General features: G+C 45.9%; 1 protein-coding gene across 1 annotated transcript in view; it reads left to right on the top strand.

The window, feature by feature from the left end:
- The window catches only part of PACS1 (phosphofurin acidic cluster sorting protein 1), a 190278-nt gene that overhangs the window by 135243 nt on the left and 34476 nt on the right, over positions 1-20559 (top strand). The window contains exons 3-5 of the mRNA XM_042781512.1: positions 16841-16930; positions 17850-17975; positions 18750-18762. Of these exons, the coding sequence (XP_042637446.1) occupies positions 16841-16930; positions 17850-17975; positions 18750-18762 (229 nt within the window). The remainder of the gene's footprint in view (positions 1-16840; positions 16931-17849; positions 17976-18749; positions 18763-20559) is intronic.

The raw sequence follows: 20559 nt of genomic DNA, 5'->3' as shown, positions 1-20559 counted from the left end.
ACCTCGTGACGAGCGGTGAAAGCCCCGTCCGGTGCGTCCCTGGAAGACCTCGTGACGAGCGGTGAAAGCCCCGTCTGGTGCGTCCCTGGAAGACCTCGTGACGAGCGGTGGAAGCCCCGTCTGGTGCGTCCCTGGAAGACCTCGTGACGAGCAGTGAAAGCATAGCGAGGATGATGAGGCTGGCGCAGGACCAGGCAGCGTCTCATTGGGTTGTGCACAGGGTCGCCATGAGTCGGAGCTGACTCGACAGCACCTAACAACGACAACAGAGATTCTTTGGGTAAAGCTAAATTCCAGATCCCACAGGGAAGCACTTTAGAGGTTATTTATAGGGTGGACAGAACTTAGACTGTTATTTCAGACTTGGTAATTTAAAGTATACTGAGATATTTTCTCTTCTAGTTAATCCCCAGGCGTTCTGGTGGCATAATGCCTAAGACATTTGACTGCTAACCAGAAGGCTGGTGGTTCAAACCCACCAGCCCCTCCTCGGAAGGAAGGTTGGGCAATCTACTTCCGTAGACATACTGCCTTGGAAACCCAAGGAGAGGTCGCTATGAGTCAGATCGACTCAATGGCAGTGAGTTTGGTGTGGTTTTTTTTTTTTTCTTTCCTTTTTTTTTTAGTTTAGTTTAGTTAATCCCCAAATTTAACCCCTTACAGTTACTCAGTATCTTCAGAGGACCCAGAATGTTCACAGGCATTTATGCTGTCAGCATTCTCAGATTTCCAGCAAAGAGGAGCCCCTGCACCACAGAAGAGTTCAGGCATTCCCATCTGTAGCTGATTACCAGGTGGCAGAACTGGGACTAGAAGCTGGTCTCTGAGGAGACTTTCCTTAACTGCTGAGTTCTGTCTAACGATGACTTGCTGGACCGTGTGAGGCCCTGCAGGGCCTCTGGAGTCACTGAGTCATGACTGACTTCTCGAGCTGAAGAATGGGTCCTTATTGGCACCGACCAGCGGGAAGCCTGCTGGGAGCCCTGGCAGCCAGCACGTGGCATTAGCTGCATCGTCCCCTGTTCCACAGCAAGGTAGGGTCCTAGCAGTGGCTTCATGAAAGTCCCAGCTAGAGCATCACAGCAGGGGGTCGTCCGTACTGCGTCCTCCAGGTCTTTTTCTGGGAACGAGGCATTGTCTTCAGTTAGTCCTCAAAATGTACACCGTTTTAATTACTCCTTGTTCATTCCCGCCTCACGCTCTTTATGTTCTAGTTCCGTTCGTCTTTGTGCACGATTGCCCCAGATCTGTGAGCTGTTCCTAGACACGACGGTTTTCGGAAAACAGTGAGGGACAGGGAAGTGAAAGGGGAAGCTTTCGGTGCCTTTTCCTCCTCTCCTGTTTGGCACTGGATTCGCGGTCGTAGGCGCTGGTGCGGTTTTCAGGAACTGTGGCCTTTGCTAGAAGCTGCTGCTTCCCAGTGCAGACGCTGCTCCCCAGTGCAGACGCTGTTGGTATAGTTTTGAAGCTCCCTGCTGCTTTTGCCATTCCCACACTTAGACGCCTTTGCCAAAAGAAATCGTGTCTTTTATTTCCTGGCTAAATAGTTAGCATTCTGTATAATTTTAAATTATATAGGAAAACTACAGATATCCTGGCTTTTTTATTGCTTTATTTCCAAGCAAGGCATTCTGGTGGTATAGTGGTTAAGGCATTTGGCTGAACCCATCAGCTGCTCCATGGAAGAAAGATGAGGCAGTCTGCTTCCATAAAGATGTACAGCCTTGGAAACCCAGTGGGGGTTGCTATGAGTGAAAATCGATTCAGTGGCAGTGGGTTTGGTTTTTGGTTATTTCCAAGCAGCTGAAAATAGTGACGAGTGTTGTTGCGTTCATTTATCTATTTGTTCATTCATACAATAAATATTTATCAAGACCCTACTATATGCCAGGCATCGTTCTCGGCACAGGGAGTCAGCAATGAAGAACACATTCAAATCCATTGAAGTTTCTTTAGGAAGCTTACATCCTAGCAGGCAGCAATGCCCTAAATGAGTTTCGCAGACCCTTGGGTCCCTGAGGCCCTTTCAGAGGTGCACGAGGTCAGAATTACTTTCCTAGTCGTGTTGTGGTATCATTTGCCTTTTCCACTGTGTTCACATTTGTGTTGACATTAAAAGAGCAACAGGGGGCACAGTTGCTGGGACCTTAGCCCAACCAAGACATCGTCCCCAGAAAGTACCAGTAGTCATTGCCGCGGTTACCACCACACTCAAAATGAGCAGGTGGAGGGCACAGGCCCACAGTTTCACTCAAGAATGTCCTGCAGGAAGCAGTGACGATTGTTAGTTTCATACATCTCACCCCGAGTCAGTATCTTCTTAATATTCTAGTGACGTGGGAAGTACGTGTAAAGCCCTTCCACTTTATAGTGAAGTGGAGAGTTTCTTTTGAGGAAAAGCACTTGTATTATTGAGTTGTGAACTAAAAACCAGTGAGAACCAGTTGCCATGAGTCGGTTCTAACTCATGGCAGCCCCGTGTGTGCTTTGTAAGGTTTTCGGTGGCGGGCTTTCCCAGCACATCACCAGGCTGTTCTTCCAAGGTGCCTGCAGCTGGACTAGAACCATCAACTTTTTGGTTAGCAGCCAAGCACATTAACCATTTGTACCATCCTTTTTTTTTTAAATTGTGATTTGGGTGAAAGTTTGCAGAGCAAATTCACTTTCCGTACAGCAGCTCACATACACTTTGTCTCATGACATTGACTACAGTTTCCCACAATGCAACAGCTCCCCTCCCACTTCCTCCCCATAGTTACCTCTTCCCTGTGTCCTTCCCTCCATGCACTCTTATCCCCTGAGCTGGCTCCCTCTGCACACACAGCCTTTCTATTCTCCCATGATTGACCTTTCCAGGGAGTGTATCTACCTAGTGTAAATGTTTACCTCATATACCTGTCTTTTGTTTGGCTGGAAGCCACAGGAGCAGGTTCAATTCCAGAGCTGAAGGGCAGCTAGGGACCATAGTCTCAGTGGTTCCATCAGGCTCTATCAGACCAGCACACCTGGTCCCTTTTTTTTTTTCCCAAATGATTTTGAGTTTTGTTCCGCATTGTTCTCCCACTTTATCTAGGATCTCCTACATAGATCCCCCTCTGAGTGGTTGACAGTGGTAGCCAGGCACCATCTATTTCTTCTGGCCTCATAGTCGTATAGGCTATGGATCGCATGGTGTACCAGTTGCTTGGACTAATTGTTTCCATGTACCATGCTTTTTATGATGCACCATTTTTACTTGAAAGAAGGACTTAACAGACAGACTGACTGTGCAGACTTGGGTGTGTGGGAGATGTTTTTTTGAAAATGAACAAAGTGAGCCTGTCATTGCAAGGAAAACGGTCGACAGTATTTGTTGCTGAATAAAATGTGAGCTTTCAAGCAAAAAGAAGTTTGGAAAACTTGGATCTGTCCTTGTAAGTTTAACAGCTTCCCAGTTCTTAAAAACGTTCTTTGTTTTGTTTTGTTTTTTTAATGAAATCAGTGATGAGTTAACAACTGTGATTTTTTTAATACTGTATAATTAAATGTGTTATCATCTGGCAGATGCATGTAACTCAGTGAACCAATCAATATTGTCCCAGTGACCATTGCATGAGGTTATACAATCGCATGGTAAAAGATCCACTCAAAGAATAACATAGACTAATGGATTAGATTTAATTTCATATTTTTAATTAATTTAGATTAATAGAACCTACTGCCATTGAGTCAACTCCAACTGATAGTGAACCCTATAGGACAGAGTAGAACTGCCCCATAGGTTCCAAGGCTGTCAGTCTTTACAGAACAAAACCAAAAAAACCCAAACTCACTGATGTCAAGTCGAGTCCAACTCATAGCAACCCCTCCTTGGGTTTCTGAGGTGGTAGCTCTATGGAAGTCGATTGCCCAACCTTCCTTCTGAAGAATGGCTGGTTGGTATGAACTGCCAGCCTTCTGGTTAGCAGTCAAATACCTTAGGCACTGTGCCACCAGAGCTCTATTACAGAACAAAGACCAATCCAAACCCTCTGCTGTGGACTCACAGCGCCCCTAGAGGACAGAGTGGAACTGCCCCATAGGATTTCCCAGGCTGTCATCTTTACAGAAGCAGACTGCCACATCTTCCCCCCAGATTTACAGAAATGATGCAGAAATAGTACTGAGTTCCTGTATCCCCTTCACCCAGCTTCTTCCAATGTTAGCATCTTACTTAACCACGATACATTTATCAAAACTGAGAAATTAGCATTGGTACTACACGATTAACAGACTATAAACTTTATTCAGATAGCCTGCTTTCCCCACTGATACTCTTTTTCTGTCCATTGATTGCATTTTGATATGAAACAGAGTTCAGAAGCCTTACTGTAATTCCACTTTACAACTGACCTTTAAGAAACTACCACTTGTCAAGTTTTGGTATAATATCAAAGAAGAACATTCCACAGTTACTGAGATGGCTGGAAAATACTCCCCCTTTTTCTAACCACGTATCTGTGTGAGTTGGGATAGTTTTCATGTACTGCAACCAGAACAGGTCAGTTTGTTACCTGTTTGTGCATGCGGTCTGTCATGGGAGAATCCAGCCATCTTCTGGTCAGCCAGACAGAGAGGACTGCAGAAATGTAAAACTATGCCCTCTCCCTCCTACGCTGCTGTCAGGAGTATACAGTGGTGCCACCCTTTGGAAACCAGCCTGGCAGTTTCTGAAAGGATCAGACATAATTAACTTACTGCCATTGAGTCGATTTCAATTCATAGTGATTCCTGTTAGGTTTCCTAGGCAATAAATCTTTACAGGAGTAGATTGCCTCATCTTCCTTCCACGGAGCAGCTGGTGGTTTGAACCGCCAACCTTCTGGTTAGCAGTCCAATGCCTTAGGCACCGTGCCACCAGAGCTCCTTAGAGTTACCATAAGACCTACAAATTCTACTCGTAAGTATAGACCCAAGAGAAATGAAGACGTATGTCTACATAAAAACTTCTGCATGAATGTACATACATAGCAGCATTATTCACAGTATCCAAAAAGTGGAAACAACCCAAATCAAATGTTCATCACCTGATGAATGGATGAGTAGAGTGTGGCCCATCTATGCGATGCAGTATCATCCAGCAACTGATGAAGTCCTGGTACCTGCTACCGCACAAGTAGACCCTGAACACATGGAAGGAGCCAGTCAGAAAGACCAGATAGTGTATGGTTCCATTTACATGACACGTCCAGAATAGGCAAATCCTAAAGTCAGACAGTGTATTAGTGACTGCCTAGGGTTGGGGGTGGGGATATTAAGGAGAATGGTGCTTAATGGGTACAAGGCTTCTTTGGGGGATGATGAAAATATCCTGGAATTGATTTGGTGATGGTTGCACAACTCTGATTATATTAAAAATAATTTGAACACTTTAAATGGATGAATTTCATGGTGTATGAATTACATCTCAATAAAGCTTTTAGGAAAAACTGTGCCATCTTCTCACTGAACTGCTTTGGAAAGCGTTTATGTTTCATTAAATGCTTATAGAAACACTTAATAGGTGATTGGCTTTTAGTGTGTTTTTTTTGTGGATTAATATTTTTCTAACCTCAGTTTTTATTCCCGATGTGGTGAATATTGATTCATGTGCCCCCCATAAACAAAAGCTGCTTGGGATCCTCAGCACCTTTTTTTTTTTTTTTTTTACTTTTATTGCAGTGAAAACATACACAAGAAGACATTCGCCAGTGTAACAACTTCTGCATTTACAGCTCAGAGACTTTGATAACATTTTTCATGCTGTGCCACTATTATTGCTGTCCTTTTCCAAAATATTCCACCACTATTAGCATAAACTCAGTGCCCCCCAAACCACAGCTTCCCATTCCCCCTCCCTCTTACCCCTGGTAACCACTAAGAATCTTGGGGGTGTGTGTGTATATATATATATTCCCCCCCCCAACCTATCTAGGAATTACACCACCACCACCACCACCACCACCACCCATCCCTGGTAACCAACAAAGAAAGTGTTCTTCCGTATATAAACCTTTCCTAACTTTTTCCACTAATGGACTAATACAATATTTGTCTTGTGATTAACTTACTTCACTCAGTATAATGTCCTCCAAGTTCGTCCATGCTATTTTGCAGATTCTACATTATTCTTTAGTGTTGCATAGTATTCCATCATGTGTATGTACCACAGTTTAGTTATCCTTTGGTTATCTATTCCTCTGTTGCTGGGCACTTAGGTTGTTTTTATCTCTTTGCTGTTGTGAATAGTGCTGCAGTGAACATGAGTGTGCATGTATCTATTCGTGTCCTGGCTCTCACTTCTTTAGGATATGTACCTAGTAAAGGGATTGCTGGAGCAAATGGTATTTCTGTTTCCAACTTTTTAAGGAAATCACCATACCGATATCCAGTGGTTATATCATTTTACAGTCCGATCATCAGTAACTTTTAAGAGTATAAAGAGATCCTCTAGTATAGTGAGTTATTTTAATATGACTCTTCTAGCCATGGTCTGTAACTGTTTGTTCTGGTTCCCTAGTGCTATTCTGACAGGAATATACTACAAATGGGATGCTTGAGCAAACAGGAGTTTATTCTCTTACAGTTTGGAGGCTACTAGTCTGAGTTCTAAGTGCCAGGCTCTAGGGCACTTGTGAAAGCTCCTCACCCTTGGGCTTCAGCTCTGCCTCTTGCTCCCGGCCCACTGAAGCTGGAGGCTTTCTTCACTCAGGCAACTGCTGGCGGCTGAGTTTGACAAACCCAAGTTTGACAAGTAAAAAGGCACAGTCCCAATGTTACCGAACCACACGACAGGCCATTAATTTAAGTCTATTGTAAGTCCCAAGGTCAACAGAGCATGGCAGGCTGCTGAATAACGACACAGCTACATGTAGGGTCCAAGAGTGCCATAAGCTAGAGACCATTCCCTAAGGCTTCTCCTTATACACAGGAAGCAGACCACATCCCCAAGGCAACCTACTCAGCTGCTCACAGTAGATTCCACCATGGAGTTGATTACCAGTCTCATCATGGGGAATACTACATCCAGGCCCAGCCAAGTTGACACACAAACTTAGCTATCACACTGTTACAAAATGATTGGGTAGGACAATACAGATAAGGTGCTTGTACCTCACCAAGGGGATTGGACAGTTTTGCTAATGCAAATAAGGTATATGGAAACTTGCATGAATGGGACTATGCATATAAGGTGCAGAGAACACTTGTAGCAGAGTGGTGAGTTTTGCCATCCCAGTAGGCCTAAGGAGACCCAGTCACACAGGTGAAAGGGGACCTCACTGTGAGCAGAGCCAGGGGTGGAGCGTGTCCTCTGGACCCAGGGTCCCTGCGCTGAGAACCTCCTAAACCCACGAGACAAAGCTGTGACACTAATGACAGCGCAAGTCCACCAGGGAAGGCTCTCCAACCCACTGAGCACCTTCGGGAGTGAGCTTCCTGGCAGGGCTAAAGAACTTTGTAACACTTGCCCAAGCGGGGCAGAGGCTGGGCTGAGGGCCGAGAGACAGGCCTTTCTGGGGGCATGGGAAGCTTTCCAGTTCAGGAGCTGTATCCCGAGTCAGTCCTGCTACTTCCATGTTAGTCTTGATCCTGATTTGTAACCTGTTACTTTCCTAATAAACTCCATAATCGTGAGTATGGTCCACGGGTTCTTTGTGGCCATTGCAGTGAACTGTCAAACCCAGCAGAGAAGCAGAGTGTGTCTTGGGAGGGATGGCTGGTGTCAGAATAGGTAAAAAGTTTGGAGGATGGAGGCAGGTCTGACCTCCACCTCATAGGAATCAGCATTGGGCTGATGTTGAGCTTGATTCTCTCCCCACCCACCCTCCACCTTGTGAAGTTTGATGAAGTCTGATGCCATGCCATTTTACAGATCCTGAGACTGAAAAGTTTTCAGAAAAAGACAGTAAACAGGATGAGTAAGAAAACAGTGGCCAGGTAGTAGCCAGCTTACTACATATTCGAGTTAGGACAAACCGCACTTGTGACTGCTCATTTTTCGTTTCTTTTTTGTACATCCCACTGTTAGTGATACATACTCCATACAGTGGTGCAGCACATGATTTGCTGATGTTTTCATTCTCAGATGTTTGATTTTATGATTTACTATTCAGAACATTTATATGTGTGTCCAAAGATGGACAGTGAATGAGGAAGACTGAAGATGAGTTGATGCTTTTGAGTTGTGGTGTTGGTGAAGACTACTGAAAGTACTGTGGACTGCCAGAAGAACTAACTAATCTGTCCTGGAGGAACTGCAGCTGGAATGCTCCTTGGAACCGAGAATGGCCAGTCTTACCTACTTTGGTCATGTTGTCAGAAGGGACCGTTCCCTGGAGAAGGATATCATGCTTGGTAAAGTAGAGGGTCAGTGAAAAGGGGGAAGGCCCTCAACAAGGTAGATTGACACGGTGGCTGCAGCGATGGGCTCAGGTATAGCAAGGATCGTGAGGCTGGCACAGGACCGGGCAGTTTCGTTCTGCTGTCCATGAGGTCGCTATGAGTCAGGGACAACTCGACAGCACCTAACAACAGAGTTCAGGAGACAAGTCTAGGGTGGAGAGAGAATTTGGGGAGTCATCAACATATTTCAGACCGTGGATTGGATGAGATAACCAGTGAGTGTGTGATGACTGAGGCCCCAACACGCCACCATTAGGAAGTTGGGCAGAAGAGGAGGAACCCGAAAAAGAGACCTGGAACGAGCAGCTGGAGGAGTGAGGAGAACCCAAGGGAGCGTGGTGTGCTGGGAGCCACGTGAAAGGGAGTATTGCCAGAGTGGAAGGTGATCAGCTCTGTCAAAAGCTGCAGATCAGTCACAGACGATGAGAGCTGTCATCAGATTTACCAAAGTGAGTTATCTGAGAGCTTGTCAGTAGTGGTTCTGGTGGAACGTTAGCACTCCCTAGAATGCATCTAGGAGGAGAGGACCTCAGGACAGCAAGACTAGACAGTTCTTCTGAGGAGTTTGCTGTAAAAGGAAGCAAGAAATGGGTGGTAGCTGGAAGAACATGTGGGGGCAAGAGGAGTTAGTTTGTTTCAGATGAGAGGAATAGCAGTGTGTTTGCTAATGGGAATGGTCCAGTATGGAGCGGAAGGCTGATCAGGTAGGAGAGGCAAGAATGGCTGAGGCAGTGTCCTTGAGGTGAGAAGGGATGAGATCCAGTGCCCAAGTGGAGCAGGCGGGGAGGATCCGTGCGGACAGACGCTGGTGGGCAGGTGAGCGTGGCAGGCACAGTGGGCACTCTCTTAGGGCTTCAGTATGCCCAGTGAAGTCAGAGCCCAGGTTGTCAGCTTGGAGTGAGGGGAGGATGAGCAGGAGCTGGAGGTCCCAGGAGAGATAAGATCTGATGTCCTCATCGAGGAGGTGGGGACGTGAAAACCCAACCCAACCCACTGCCTTCGAGTTGATTCCAACTCATAGCAACCGTGTAGGGCAGAGTAGAGCTGCCTCAGAGGGTTTCAGAGGCTGTCAGTCATTCTGGAAGCTGGCTGCTGCATCGTTCTCCACAGAGGGGCTTGTGGGTTCAAGGCTCTGGGCTTCTCGGTTAGCAGCTGTATGCTTTAACCACTGTGCCATCAGAGCTCCTCGGGAAAGTGAAGGGACCTGGGAGAATGTGTGTGATTGCCAGGCACCATTATAGACCCACTTAGGGTTTGGATGAGACCAGTTACCCTGATTGTATGTTTCCCTCCAGGCGTTCAGCTGGTGCGGTTGGATTTAAACAGAGTTGTAATTTACCAGATGAGCATGGCAGAGCTAAAGAGGGGCAAGAGGAGTTAAGGGTGTGTGCGAGGGTGCATTTATAATGAGTGACTGTGGCATTTAAGCTGGGCAAGGAGAAAAGGAGGAGCCTTGGTGGTGCAGAAGTTAAGTGCTCACCCACTAACTAGAAGGGTGTTAGTTCTAACTCACCAGCCTCTCGCACAAGAAAGATGTGACAGTTTGCTTCTGCAAAGATTGATGGCCTTGGAAACCCTATGGGGTAGTTCTACTCTGTCCTATAGGGTCACTATGAATTGGAACCACCTCAGTGGCAGTGAGTTTGGTTTAGGAAGAAGAGAAGAGAGGACAGCAGGCAGGCTGAACTCGGAGGCCAGAGCGCCGGAAGGGGCATATACAGAAATCGTCAAGTATCGTAACTGGAATAGTGCTGGGGAGAGGGCGTGAGTCAGAAGCTAAAATCTGAAAGTGTGGGGGTGAGACTGGCAGTTACAGATGCCAGCGACAACACGGGATAGAGGGCGAGGGAAGCTGGAGACATCAATTCAGAATCGGGGGTGTTGAGGGAAGTGGAAGGGCAATGTTCTAGAGGCAGAGATGAGCAAGGAGGGGTCTGCCCAGTGTGTGGGGGCTTGGGGAGCAAGTGGCCACCGTTTGAGAGGGCCACCCAGGAAGCAGTGTCTCCAGGGGAGTCCAGGTCTCAGAGTAGGTCTCAGTGGTGCCATGTTGGCATTTGGGGGCAGATCATTCCTTGTTGTGGGGGCTGTCCATGCTTGGTAGGATATCTAACAGCACCTCTGGCCTGTCCCTACTAGAGGCCAGTAGCGTGCCCTTGCAGCTGTGGCAACCAAAAATATCTCCCAGTATTGCTGAATGCCCCCTGGTGGGCTGAGTCGCCCCTGGTTGAGCCCCTGCTCCACACAAACCATGTGTTGGGCTCTCTGACCATTGCTGAGATGCGTTTTACAGAGATTCCTTAAAACGGCCTAAATGAGCTCAACGGAAACCCTTGAGAAGATGCTTATTGGTGATATAAGTTACTACAAAAAGCATTATCTAATAGATGATGCAGAATTTCATTTATTATTTTTAATTGGTATATAAACTCACACTCACTGCTGTCGAGTCGATTCCAACTCATAGCAACCCCTTCTTGGGTTTCCAAAGCACTGTCTCTACGGGAGCAGATTGCCCAATCTTCCTTCTGAGGAACAGCTGGTGGGTTTTAGCCACTATGCCACCAGAGCTCCTAATTGGTATGTAATATAATGCTATTATAAGTACAAAAATGTTCTGAGATACTGGGGTTAGGAGATTTTCCATCCTGCATTAAACAAAATCTGTATTTTATATAAACAGAAATTAGAGATGAATTAGAAACCTAAATGTAAAAGCTAAAATTATAAAACTTTTCAGAGAAAGCTGAGAATATCTTCATGAGTTTGGGGTAGGCAGAGCTTTCTTAGAATCCAGAGAGCGCTATCAAGAGACAAAGTAGTAATATTAAAATGACTTGATCAAAATTAAATACTTCATGAAAAAATACTATTAAGAAAACAAATATACCAAAACCATCAAGTTGATTCCGATTCATAGGGACCCCCATTGGGTTTCTGAGGCAGTAAATCTTTATGGAAGAAAATTGCCCCATCTTCTTCCACAGATAGGCTGGTAGGTTTGAACCTCCAACCTTCTGGTTAATAGTCAAATGCCTTAGGCACTAAAAAAACAGGCAAGAAAATATGCATAAAAAGTTCAGTAAAACAGGAAATAGCAAATGCTGGCAAAGATGTTGTTCTGGTTCCCTAGTGCCTCTCTGACAAGAAATATACCACAAATGGGATGGCCTTAACAGACAGGAGTTTATTCTTACAATTTGGAGGCTTTAAGTCCAAGTTCAAAGTACCAAGCTCTAGGGGCTGGGTGAAAACCCCTCAACCTTGGGGTCCAGCTCTGCCTCCTGCTCCTGGCCCACTGGAGCTAGAGGCTTTTCTTCACTCGGACAGCTGCTGGCTGCTGAGGCTGCCAAGCCCAAGGTTGGCAAGTAAAAAGGCACAGTCCCAATGTTACCAAACCACACGGCAGGCCATTAACTTAAGTCCATTGTAAGTCCCAAGGTCAGCAGATGGCAGGCTGCTGAGCAACAACATAGCTACATGCAGGGTCCAAGCGTGCTATAGGCTAGAGACCATTCTCGAAGCTTCTCCTTATATACAGGAAGCAGACCACATACCCAAAGGCAGCTACTCAGCTGCTCCCAGTAGATTCCACCATGGAGTTGATTACCAGTCTCATCATGGGGAATACTACATCCAGCTACCCAGCCACTCAACTAGGCCTAGCCAAGTTGACATACAAACATAACCATCACAGATGTGGAGAGATTGGAACTCTCATTCACTGTTGGTAGGATTGTAAAATGATAAAACCACTGTGGCATTAACATTAACAGAAGAATGGATAACCAAACTATGGTACATACACACAATGGAATACTATGCCTGTGCAACCCTAAATAATAATGTAGAATCTGCAAAACATTGTATAACATGCATGAACTTGGAGGACATTATGCTGAGTGGAAGTAAGTCAATCACAGAAGGACAAATACTGTATTAGTCCGTTATTGTAAAAAGTCAAGGAATGATTTATATGTGGAAGGAAATTTTCTTTGTTGGTTACCAGCGATGGGAGGGTAGGGTAGGGAACACTGTTAGATAGGTAGAGATAAGTATTGATTTGGGTAAAGAGAAGGGCAGTGTACCAAATGTGAGTGATCAACATGGTGGCGCTGCGGAAGAGGAAGACAGAGGTGCAGAGAGGTACAGACAGCAAAGATGAACCGTTTTGCACATACAATACTGCATTGTCAGTGAAGGCAAACATTGACCAATGGGTGGACAGATGGGTGGACAGGCTGAAATGTTAGGTATGTCTATGCACGGGGGAGGGTACCCATGACCATGTATAGGGTTGGCAGACAATGTTTCTACAAGTATATTTGTAAAGGGACAAGACTGTAGTTACTTCTTGGCCACAGCCAGCTACCCAGGGGGAACAAGTAGTTCGACCTGTGGGCTCAGGACCATGGTCACAGGGGACATCAAGCTCAATTGGCATAACATACTACACAAAACATTGTTCTACCTCCAACTTTGGCAAGTAGCGACTAGAATCTTAAAAGCTTACAGGCGGCCGTCCAGATGCAACAATGGGTCTCTCCTCATCCAGAGCAAAGAAGAATGAAGAAAACCAAAGATGCATGAAAACAATTAGTCCTAGGGACCAGTACACCATGTGATCCTCAGTCTATATGACTATGAGAACAGAAGAACTAGATGGTGCCCAGCTACCACTGTCAACCACTTGGAGGGGAATCTATGTAGGAGATTCAGGAGAGAGTGAGAGAATAATGTGGAACAAAAGTCAAAATTCATAAAAAAAAGAAAAGTACACATACATGAATCCTCTAATCTCCAGCCAGTGGCCTTCTGCATCCTCTTTAATTTCTGCTCACAGATATTCAGTAGATAGCTTTGAATGCCAGTCTTATCTGTGACATCACACATGTGTATTTCAGAGTTGGGAAGGGAGCAGGTGAGTGGGTATTTGTAAAGTGAAGGCTTAAAGCTGCCCTGGATTCAGAAGGACTAGATCTGAGCTTGGACTCAGCTATTTGACACAGTACTTTAGCTCTCTAAGAACAAAGTTGTTGGGATAACTTGCAAACTTTCTGGTCCCTGGGCCCCTTTATGTTCTTAAAGATTATTGTGAACCCCAGAGCACTTTTGTTTACATGGATTCTCTAGCAGCAGTTCTCTTAGAAATTAAACTGGGTTAGACGGTTTAGAAATGTTTACTCATTATTTTTAAATTGCAACAATGTATTCATTATGTCTTAATAAAATAACACATTTTTATAGAAAAACAGCTAGATTTTCCACATATAAAAATTGAATGAAAAGAGTGGCACCGTTTTACGTATTTGTAAGTTTCTTTGATAGCCAGCTTCATAGACGGCGGCTGGATTCTCCTGTCTGCTTCTGCATTCAGTCTGTTGCAGTGTCCCAGTCCATGGAGCCCCTGGGAAGCTCCCCTGTACCCTCCTGAGAGAGTGAACGTGGGCAAGGGAAGTAGTTCTCAGTGTGTGGAGACAATAGTTCTAACCCGCCAACCCCTGAGAGGGCCACTGCCTTCTATAATTACCGGGAACACACCTCCCTGGTCTCATTTTGGCCTCATGAGTTTGGAAAGAACTCTCTCCTAGGGGTCAGCATCACCGCAGAACCATTTCAGCACAAATGTTTCCTAATCAGCAGTTCTTGTACAAGAAGGATAAAAGTTGAGTAGTTCAAGAATATTATGTTATTACAAATACTCTTCAGTGAACAAAGCTCCTTATTTTTGTTTTTGTTTTTAATTCCAAACCCATTGCTGTCGAGTCAGTTCAGCCTCATAGTGACCCTATAGGACTGAGTAGAAGGCTGTAATCCTTATGTAGGAGCCTTGATGGTGCAGTGGTTAAGCTGTTGGCTACTGAACGAAAAGTCAGTGGTTCAAACTCACCCAGCAGTTGTGTGGAAGAAAGACCTAGTTATCAGCTTCCATAAAGATTTGAGGGTCCAAGCGTGCCATAGGCAACCCTATGGGGAAGTTCTCCTCTGTCACTGAGCACAACAGTCTTTAAAGAAACCAACTACCACATCTTTCTCCCACAGACAGGCTGGTGGGTTCAAACCTCTGACCTTTTGGTTAGCAGCTGAGCACTTTACTACACCACAGGATTTTGCCTTGTTTGTAGATTTTTTTTTAATCGTTAAAAATTATTTCCTTAGAATTTACTTCCTTGGATGATAACATTTCAGTGCAAAGATTTTTATATTGCCAGGTTACTTTCTAAAAGAGTCACCCTGACTTACTTTGCTTCCCACAGTGAATGAGTTTATAGATCTGTGGTGCAGTGAATCACTTAACATGGCCCTTCTAGCCATGGTCTTTGTGGCTCCCGCCACATGACTGAATGGGACTATGCAAATGTGAGGTGCTTGTGGCCCACCAAGGGGACTGGACAGTTTGTTAGTAATGTAAATAAAGCACATGGCACCCTTGTGGGTGTGGAACCATGGGAATAAGGTACGTGGAAACCTAACGTGGGAATTGGTCAATTTTGCCATCCTGTTAGGCTTCAAATGAGCCATCCCGGAGGCAGAAAGGGAGGATGTCCCTCTCATCAAGACAGAAGAAGAACCAGGAGTGGAGCGTGTCTTTGGACCAGAGATCTCTGCACTGGATCTCCTTGGCAGAGGGATGGTGGCCGCAGAATCAAGAAACCAGCACAAGACAGAGTGACGGGCTTCCCAGCTCACAGAGCAAGAGAGCGAGTGCCTTTGGGCAGGAGGGTTTGCTGGTGGAGTGGGCTGCCTCTTTGGGTGCCTATCGGCAGAGCTAAAAGAGCTTTATACCACTAGCCAGGCATGGCAGAGGCTAAGGCCAGAGAGAAGAGTGCCTGTGGCACGCTGAGAGGAACTGTCCTGATTGACAAACTGCATCCTGAGTTTCTGGTCCTGAATCCTAACCTGTTACTTCCCTAATAAACCCCATAATCCTGAGTATTGTGTGTCAGTTCTATGTGGCATTGCAGTGAATTACTGGACCCAGCAGAGAAGTAGAGAGTGCTGTTGGGAGGGACGGTTGGTGTCAGAATTGTAGAAAAGTTAGAGGGTGGCGGCTTGTCTGACTCCCACTGGTAGGAGTCACCCTTGGGCTATTGATGTTGTTCTGGACCCTTCTTCCCCTTGGTGAAGTTAGAGGAGGTTGGAGGATGCTGCTTCTGCACCCTTTTTGCCAGGTCTTGCCACATCCTTACCAGCTTTACGTGGTTTTTAGACAAATCTCCTCAACAGCATGTGTTTACCATCTATGATGTGCCAGGATTCATAGGAACCAGGGCTGTCTCTGTCTCATGGAACTCAGAATTGAGACCAGTCCTTGCAGTGAGTGGGGCGTCTACCCTAGTGTTTGGTTGGAATAGGAGGGGCGAAAAGGGAAGTTTCCTGGGAAAGGAACCTACGTCTAAACTGATACCTGAGAGGCAAGGTGGTTAGCTGTTACAGAAGCGAGGAAGAACATCTGAGAAGAGGACACAGCACTTGAGGAAGCCAAAACCCAGAGCCTACAGCTGATGTATCAAGAGGGGAAGTAGGGCTCCTCATGCAGAGGGAAGCATGGGGAGATCAGACCCCACCTTAGGGCTCGGAGACCTGCCTGCCTCTTCCCCAGGAGGACTGTGAAAAGTCACATGTGATAAGTCGTTTTTACATGAAAACCCTTTTTGAGCTACACAGCATAATACATATAAAACCATACCTATGGTCCAGAGCAAAGAAAAATGAACAAAACTAAGGACCCGTGTAAACAGTTAGTCCAAGGGACTAGTGGACCATGTGAAACTCAGCCTACATGACCCTGAGACCAGAAGAACTAGATGGTGCCCAGCTACCACTGTCAGCCACACAGAAAGGGATCAAAATACGAGATCCTGGATAGAGTGGGAGAAAAATGTTGAACAAAACTCAAAATCAAAAAAAGACCAGGTTTACTGGTCAGATAGAGACTTGTGAAACCCCTGAGACTCTGACCCCTAAGTGACCTTTTGGGCCTGGAATTAAATTCACACCTGTGACTTACAGCTAAACAATAGACAGGCGTATAAGGTGAACAGTTACACCAGATGATACACTCCTTAGAGAAATCAATCATGGGAGACCAGTATTTGCACAGGGAGATAGCTCAGAGGGCAGGAATGCATAGGAAAGGGCACAGGGAAAGGGTAACCAGAGGAAGGAAGTGGGAGGAGAGCTAGGCATTATCAATGTCATGAAACAAATTGAGTATGAACTGTTGTATAGAAAATGAATTTGCTCTGTAAACTTTCACCCAAATCAGTTTAAAAAAAAAAAAAAAAAACCTATGGAGGTGGTTAGATTCTAATAAGTCCAATAAAGATGAACTTGGACTGGTGAGAATTTTGGTAGCATTTAGAAGTAGTTTGCAACATAGCATTTCTTCTGGTCAGATTTCTGGTGATAGAGCTTAGACATCTTCTTGTCTTGGTTTCAGGGTTCCAAAAGAATTCTTCGCTCCAACGAGATCATCCTTCCAGCTAGTGGCCTGGTGGAAACCGAGCTCCAGTTAACCTTTTCCCTGCAGGTATGAGTGTACTCTTTCTTAGGTCACGTGTCCAGTCTAGTCCCAAAACAGTTCTCTCATTGGAAAACAGTTCTTTTTTCCCCCCAAGAGTAGCCTTAGCCCAGTTTGGGTGAGAATGAACTGTTAAAGTTACCTAGAGGTTTTATGGCTAGCCCAGAGGGCCAAAGCAGTCACTTGGCCAGTGAAATAGGGCTACTGGGAGCCTGGTCTGGTCGGCTGCTGACAAGCCTACACCAGGTTTCACTTTTCCTTTCCCTTTCCTTGTTGTTGTTGTTGTTATGTGCCGTCAAGTCGGACCCGACTCATAGCGACCCCTCCTTGGGTTTCCGAGGCAGTATCACTACGGAAGTAGATTGCCCCATCTGCCTTCTGAGGAGTGGCTGGTGGGTGTGAACTCCCAGCCTTCTGGTTAGCAGTCAAGTGCCTTAGCCACTATACTACCAGAGCTCCCTTCCCTTTCCTTGGCCCTGTGTTAGTCACCAGCTGTGTCCCACCCATCCTGCCAGCTCAGCCCATCAGCTCACAGTGACCCACAGCACACACCCCAGCAGAGTGTGTCCCCTTCAGTCCCATTTCCCGCTCGCAGTGTCATCTCCATCCCTCCTCCTCACCCCTCCTCCTGTGTATCTCTCTCATCATAATCCCAGTAGCTGAGGTTGACAAAACACTTGATCAGATGGTAAGCAAAGAGGCAGTGTTCTGAGCACATGAGGTGCACAGAGATGTTGACGGGAAGCCAGTCACCTGGCAGAGTCAGAACCCTGGGCAGCAACTTAAGGTCTTTCGCACCCTGATCAGCTCCCCTTCACAGACAGGAGACGTTGAAGCACAGAAAGACCGTGCCCCGTCCGTCGGGACCAGAAGCCACCGAGGACCCGAGTGCTTACTAACCGTGTTTGGCTCTGTTTGTGCTTGATAGTACCCTCATTTCCTTAAGCGAGACGCCAACAAGCTGCAGATTATGTTGCAAAGGAGAAAGCGGTACAAGAACCGGACCATCCTGGGCTATAAAACGCTGGCTGTGGGGCTCATCAACATGGCTGAGGTAAGAGGAACGCAGTCTGATGCTGTCACCTCTAAGTCCAAGAGCCCGAGGGAGCGCCGGCCCAGCCACCAGAGCCCAGCCGACGAGTTTCCCAGCCTTGTGGCTAGCTGTTCCATTTTATTTTACAAATTAATTATCTTACAGAAAATTAGGGTTATACCTCTTTTCATCAAAGACTTTGTCCTGCACAAAAAGTTTTTTCCTTTAACTTTAAAAAAAAAATACTAATTTTAAGCTTACAGAACAGTTATAAGAATGATGTCAAGTGTTCCCATATATACGTTCCCGTTTCTTCAGTTTCCCACATATGATCACGATTGTCTTAGTGTTCTTTCTATATACATTCATGTGTGTAGTTTCTTTTCTGAACTACGTGAGAGTAAATTGCAGGCCTGGTGCTCATTACACTATAACAGGGCAGTATGTTAATTTCCTGAAAATAAGGACACTCTCCTCCCCAAGTTTTGAGCCCCCCTGGAGACCGGCACCTTCACGTGGACAGAGGACCCTCTCAGCACGGCCTGCTTTCCGATTCTGCTGCCAGTCTCCACAGAGTGCCCTTCACAGGCCCAGAGTCTAACCTGGGATTGCACATTGCACACGGTCAGCTGGCCTCTCCGAACTCCTGTTTGGAACAGCCCCTCAGGTTTTCCTTCTCTCTCATGACCTTGACATGTTTTAAGAGTACAGGTTGGTTACTGTACTGACCATTCCTCAGTGTGGGTTTGTCCAGCATCTTCTCAAGCTTAGATCCAGGTTGTGTGTTTTTGGCAGAATCACCGCACAGGTAAAGCCACGTCCCGCCTACTCAGTGCAGCACGGCAGGTGGCACTCGATACCCATTCGTTCCATTACTGATGACGCTAACTTTACCACTTGGTCTCTTGGTCTTCCAATATAAGTTAATTAATATGGACTTTGTACTTATTAGTGAAAAATCCTGTGTGGGGAGATCCTTAGAGATCGTGTAACTTCCCCTTTTCCTCATCGTGTTTTCACTACCTTCTTATTTAGCATCAGTCAGTGACCTTGGCTCAGAGGTGACTCCTCACCCATCCTTCCCAGTGTATTTACCAGCTGATTTCTGTCACAGGATGGAGCTTTGCCTTCCCTCATTTATTATCAGCCCATTTGTGTGTGTCAGTTAAGGACCTAGGGCCTCCTGTTCTGTTCATGGGCTTTAATATGTTCCTGTCGTTACTGGTTTTGACACCCAGATTCTTTCAGTATGACTGACCAGTGGGGCCTCCTGCAGACTGGTTTCTGTGTCCATTCGATGACCTTTATCCTTCTTATACTTTCTAACTTTCTGACACAAAATATTCCAGGCTCATTTGTACCTTCTCTGACCCAGCCCAGGAATGAAGAGCCAATCCTCCAAGAAGCCCTGGTTCCTTTTAGTGGTGAATGATATTTAGAAACCCCGATCTGGGTACTAAACCAAAAACCCAGACTGACTGCCATCTAGTCAATTCCAACTTATAGTGACCCTATAGGGCAGAGTTTCCAAGGCTATGTCAGTCTTTATGGAAACAGACAGCTACATCTTTCTCTTATGGAGCAGCTGGTAGGTTCAAACCACTGACCTTTCGGTTAGCAAATGAGTGCTTAACCATTGCACCACCAGGGTTTCTATCTGGGTAGTAATCCCTTTGCCATCGAGTTAATTCTGACTCAGAGACTCTATAGGACAGAGCAGAACTGCCTCTTAGGGTTTCCAGGTCCGTAAATCTTTATGGAAGCTGGCTGCCATAGCTTTCTCTCACAGAGTGGCTGATGGGTTTGAACCTCTGACCTTTGAGTTAGCAGGCAAGAGCTTTAACCACTGCACCACCAGGGCTCCTTATGTGGGCACTAGGAATGCTCATTGCCCCAACTGTGGCGCCATTGCTTCTGCTCTCTGGTGGACAAAGCTAGGAAACAGTTTGTGCTCAACTGCTAACCTAAAGGTGGGAGGTTCAAACCCACCTAGTAGAAAAGGCCTTGCAGTCTGCTGTGTTAGGATGACAGCCAAGAGAACTCAAGGTGGCAATTCTACCCTGTAACATACGTGCTCACCATGAGTTAGAATCGACTCAACAACAGCTAACAACAACATATGCATTGAAAAAACAAAAACACTGATCGCCTTCAAGGCAGTTTTGATTCATGGAGTTCCCACGCATTACAGAGGCAAGCACTTCACAGGGTTTGCTTGGCTGTCATCTTTATGGAAGCAGATAGCCAGGCCTTTCTTCCATGGTACCACTGGATGGGTTTGAACCACCAACCATCAAGTTAGCAGTTGAGCATGAACCATTTGTGCCACCCAGGGGTCTGTGTACACACTCTGAGTCTATTTCCACGTCTCTGTCTGCCTGTCTAACCATGACTTCACATCAGTAACTTCAAATCTGGTCTAACACCACAGGATTTACTTTGCCTTCCTGCTTTCTATATTGTAACTCCCTTCTCCAGCACGAGAAACCAGGCTCCCATTACCCTCAGTATACTTGCTTACTCGGGCAGTTCTCCTTTACACCAGTCAGATCCCCCCAGCCCTGACAAAGAAGCCACAAATCAGTTTTTTTTTTTTTTTTTTTTT

Source organism: Orycteropus afer, unplaced genomic scaffold (assembly GCF_000298275.1).
Source record: "Orycteropus afer afer isolate SDZICR_OR568_19922 unplaced genomic scaffold, OryAfe1.0 scaffold00130, whole genome shotgun sequence".
In the NCBI taxonomy this organism is placed as follows: Eukaryota; Metazoa; Chordata; class Mammalia; order Tubulidentata; family Orycteropodidae; genus Orycteropus; species Orycteropus afer.
This window is presented reverse-complemented; position numbering and strand designations above follow the sequence as displayed.